At 42.8% G+C, this 3,933-nt stretch overlaps 2 protein-coding genes and 1 non-coding gene across 3 annotated transcripts; 2 read left to right on the plus strand and 1 right to left on the minus strand.

Annotated features, from left to right (window-relative positions):
* Positions 1 to 539: 539 nt before the first annotated feature.
* LOC126654208 (small nucleolar RNA R71) lies at positions 540 to 646 on the minus strand. Its single transcript, XR_007632464.1, has one exon. It is a non-coding gene; the product is annotated as a small nucleolar RNA R71 (small nucleolar RNA).
* LOC126687811 (uncharacterized) lies at positions 543 to 2,053 on the plus strand. The gene is made up of 4 exons (XM_050382366.1): positions 543 to 936; positions 1,042 to 1,310; positions 1,359 to 1,713; positions 1,917 to 2,053. The coding sequence occupies exons 1-4, from the start codon at positions 543 to 545 to the stop codon at positions 2,051 to 2,053; spliced, it is 1,155 nt and encodes a 384-aa protein (XP_050238323.1).
* Positions 2,054 to 2,238: 185 nt separating this feature from the next.
* LOC126687812 (uncharacterized) lies at positions 2,239 to 3,576 on the plus strand. The gene is made up of 4 exons (XM_050382367.1): positions 2,239 to 2,956; positions 3,159 to 3,235; positions 3,284 to 3,406; positions 3,502 to 3,576. The coding sequence occupies exons 1-4, from the start codon at positions 2,239 to 2,241 to the stop codon at positions 3,574 to 3,576; spliced, it is 993 nt and encodes a 330-aa protein (XP_050238324.1).
* Positions 3,577 to 3,933: the final 357 nt, after the last annotated feature.

Genomic DNA, 3,933 nt, shown 5'->3' on the forward strand with positions numbered 1-3,933 from the left:
GTTAGTGTATGCCTAATACACGACGAGCCAAACAACCGCTATAACCGTTTCAGTTAAACCTAACGTCCTTCGAAAGAAATATCCGAAAAACAGCTCGGAAATCCAAAACAATGGAGGACGACCGTAACCCTCCGTTGAATCATGATGGGGTTATTCCAACACCACCACATGATGGCCTAGCTCTTAATAGGACAAACGAAAGGGTTGTCCCTCATCCACAAAGACGTACCTTGGGAGAGTTCTTCTTACCCAACATGGACAACTCCAACTATGGATGTTTTGCACCTCCTATCTTTGCTAACAACTTTGAAATCAAGCCGGGAACGATTCAACTACTTGAGAGTCGTTGCCAATTTTATGGGTTGGAAAGCGAGGATCCAAACGCTCATCTTTTAAAATTTACGGAGGTGTGCAACACATTCAAAATCCATAGTGTGACAGAGGATTGGATTCAATCACTTCCAAGTACCTCAATCACAACATAGAAGCAATTGGCACAAGCTTTTCTCAATAAATATTTCTCTATGGGCAAAACGGCGAGGATGACCAAGGAAATTATAGATTTTCTCCAATTACATGGTGAATCTCTATACCAATCTTGGGAACGCTTCAAAGAGCTTCAAAGAAATTGTCCGCATCATCATCTAGGTAGAGAACACCTTATCTCTATCTACTACAATGGTACCAATGAGCGTACACGGGCAACTATCGATGCGGCATTGGGAGAATCACTTATGAAGAAAACTTATGATGAGGCCAACAATTTGCTAGAGGAACTCGCTACAAATAGTTGTTCTAGGTCAACCGAGCGGTTGAGGCAACCACCTCAAAAGGGTATAATGACCCTCGAACAAACCCAAGAATTTGAAGCAATGAAAGCTAAAAATGCGACACTTCTAGCACAGCTCGAGATGTACAAACAACAAGCTAATCAAAGTAATGCTCAACTTGCGGTAGTTTAAATGAGTTGCGAGACTTGTGATGGGCACGATCATTCGGGAATGGATTGCCCCGTTCTACATCAAAACTCAAATGAGCAAGTCAATTATGTCAATGGGCAAAGGCAAGGCAATGACCCATATTCCAACACCTACAATCCAGGGTGGAGGAATCATCCTGACTTTGCATGGAGGGACAATTTGGGTCAAGCCAATGCCAACCCAAACATAGGAGGGGCAAATTTTCAAGGAGGAAACCGTCGTCCTCTAAACCAAGGCAACTTCAACAACTATCGGCCACAATATCCTCCCGGTTTTCAACAAACTTGGAATGCGGATGAAGGGAGCAAACTTGATAAGCTTATTGAGGAAGTTCGATCCGGTTTTAAGAACCAAGCTTCCGTCAATCACCATCTCAAGACTCAAATTTCTCAACTTGCCATCTCGCTTCAAAATAGAGCTCAACGTGGTCTACCATCTACAACGGAGTCAAATCCAAGGGAGCAAGTAAAAGCTATTGAACTTCGAAACGGGAAAGAACTTGATGATCAACATGCAAGTAAAGAGAAAGCGATTGATCTAACAACGGGCTCGAATGAGGAGGAAGAAACCGAACTTCCATATGTCAAGCCGCCACCGCCACCTCCTCCTCAATTCGTGCCAAAAGTCCCCTTTCCGGGACGATTAAAGAAGACGCCGGACAACCAAAAATTCCATAAATTTCTGGAAATTTTCAAGAAACTCCAAATCAACATAAGCTTTGCGGATGCTTTGCGTAAGATGCCTCAATACGCAAAATTTTCAAAGAAATCATAACGAAGAAAAGGAGCTGGGACGACAAAGGCACAATTTCTATAACGGAAAATTGTAGCTCACTTATCCTTAGTGACTTGCCCACCAAGCTTAAGGACCCAGGGAGTTTTACAATTCCTTGCAAAATAGGCGATTTAAATTCAATTAATTGTCTATGTAATTTAGGGGCAAGTATCAATCTAATGCCTTTATTTCTTTTCAGGGATATTTCTGGTGATCAAACTTTGAAGCAAACATCGATGATGCTTCATTGGCAGACCATTCACTCAAAAAGCCATACGGAGTGGTGGAAGATGTTCTAGTAAAAGTAGACAAATTCATCTTTCTGGTGGATTTTGTCGTACTTGACTATGCGGCGGATAAAACATGCCCTATGATTCTTGGGCGTCCCTTCATGAACACGGGGAGGGCATTGATAGATGTGCACGCCAGACGACTCACTTTGCGTATCGATGATGACAAAGTGGAGTTTGATATGAAAATGATCATGCGAAACACTTTTGAAGAGGAAGAATGCATGAGATTGGATATGATTGATAGAATCGTGGAAGAACTTTTCCCGGTTTCCAAAGTCACATTCCATTCCGATGAGACACATGAGACCACCGGAGAAGAATATTCCAAGGAAGATGAGTCGAAAGCCGAGAATTTATTTAGAAGAGAAAGTGTCACACCGCCTTCTTCTATTACTCCACCACAAGTTGAGCTAAAAACGTTACCATCTCACTTACGGTATGCGTTTCTAGGCGACAACATGACACTTCCCATCATCATCTCAAACAACTTGTCGGAAACACAAGAAGCAAGAGTTGTTAAAGTGGTGAAGCAACATATATTGGCGATTGGTTGGCAAATTTCGGACATTCGAGGAATTAGCCCATCGGTGGTAATGCACAAAATCCATCTTAAAAGTGAGTCACGAGCCTCGGCTCAAAGACAACGACGCTTGAATCCAAATATGAAGGGGGTCGTGCACAAAAAGATAGTAAATCTTATCGACGCCGAAATTATATACCCCATATCCGATAGTGCATGGGTTAGTCCCATGCAATGTGTTCCAAAGAAAGGGGGGATGACGGTAATTGAAAACGAGAAGGGTGAGCAAATTTCCACAAGGACGGTAACGGGATGGCGTGTTTGTATTGAATACGGAGATGAGGAAGGACCATTTTCCGTTGCCATTTATCGATCAAATGTTGGAGCGGGTAGCGGGTCATGCTTACTATTGTTTTCTCGATGGATATTCCGGATACAATCAAATTCTTATCTTTCCGGATGACCAAGAGAAAACAACTTTCACATGTCCTTATGGAACGTTTGCTTACCGGAGGATGCCATTCGGTCTTTGTAATGCACCGGCAATATTTCAGCGATGTATGACCTCCATTTTTTCCGACATGATTGAAGATATTATGGAGGTCTTCATGGATGATTTTTCGGTATTCGGGGACTCCTTCGAGATGTGCTTGAATAATCTCGAGCGAGTGTTGGCCCGGTGTGAGGAGACCAATTTGGTTTTGAATTGGGAGAAGTGCCATTTCATGGTAGAAGAAGAAATTGTCTTGGGACATAAAATCTCCAAAGACGACATTGAAGTGGATAGAGCGAAAACGGAGATCATCGAAAAATTACCACCACCAACTACCGTCAAGGGAGTTCGTGCTTTCCTTGGGCGCGTTGGGTTTTATCGACGATTTATCAAAGATATTCCTTATGAATTTACTAATGATTGGCTTGTTGCTTTTTCTAGGTTAAAGGAAGCGCTTATCTCGGACCCAATTATTTCATGACCCGATTGGACTATTCCTTTCGAACTTATGTGTGATGCAAGCGATATAGCACTCGGGTGCGTATTGGGGCAACGAAAGGAGAAAAAGCTTCATGTGATATATTACGCAAGCCGAACATTGGCGGGTGCTCAACTCAATTACATCATCACCGAAAAAGAGATGCATGCTAGTAGTGGTGTTCGCATTAGATAAATTTCAGTCGTACTTACTTTGCTCTAAGGTTATCATCTATACGGACCATGCGGCCCTTCGATACCTTTTTGCAAAGCAAGATGCTAAACCGAGACTAATTCGATGGGTGCTTCTCATGCAAGAGTTTGACATCGAGATTCGCGACAAGAAAGGAACGGAGAACGTCGTCGCCGACCACTTGTCAAGGTTAGAGATTCCGG

This window comes from Mercurialis annua, linkage group LG6, assembly GCF_937616625.2.
Source record: "Mercurialis annua linkage group LG6, ddMerAnnu1.2, whole genome shotgun sequence".
Lineage (NCBI taxonomy): Eukaryota > Viridiplantae > Streptophyta > Magnoliopsida > Malpighiales > Euphorbiaceae > Mercurialis > Mercurialis annua.

Excerpts from the sequence above, each read along its gene's own strand:
- LOC126687811 (XM_050382366.1), top strand. The coding sequence starts at position 543 with ATGACCAAGGAAATTATAGATTTTCTCCAATTACATGGTGAATCTCTA. Across the intron at positions 937-1,041 it reads CAAACAACAAGCTAATCAAA|TCAATTATGTCAATGGGCAA; the intron begins GTAATGCTCAAC and ends CAAATGAGCAAG. Across the intron at positions 1,311-1,358 it reads TTGATAAGCTTATTGAGGAA|ACTCAAATTTCTCAACTTGC; the intron begins GTTCGATCCGGT and ends CACCATCTCAAG.
- LOC126687812 (XM_050382367.1), top strand. The coding sequence starts at position 2,239 with ATGCGAAACACTTTTGAAGAGGAAGAATGCATGAGATTGGATATGATT. Across the intron at positions 2,957-3,158 it reads TCGATCAAATGTTGGAGCGG|ATATTATGGAGGTCTTCATG; the intron begins GTAGCGGGTCAT and ends ACATGATTGAAG. Across the intron at positions 3,236-3,283 it reads GCTTGAATAATCTCGAGCGA|TGCCATTTCATGGTAGAAGA; the intron begins GTGTTGGCCCGG and ends AATTGGGAGAAG.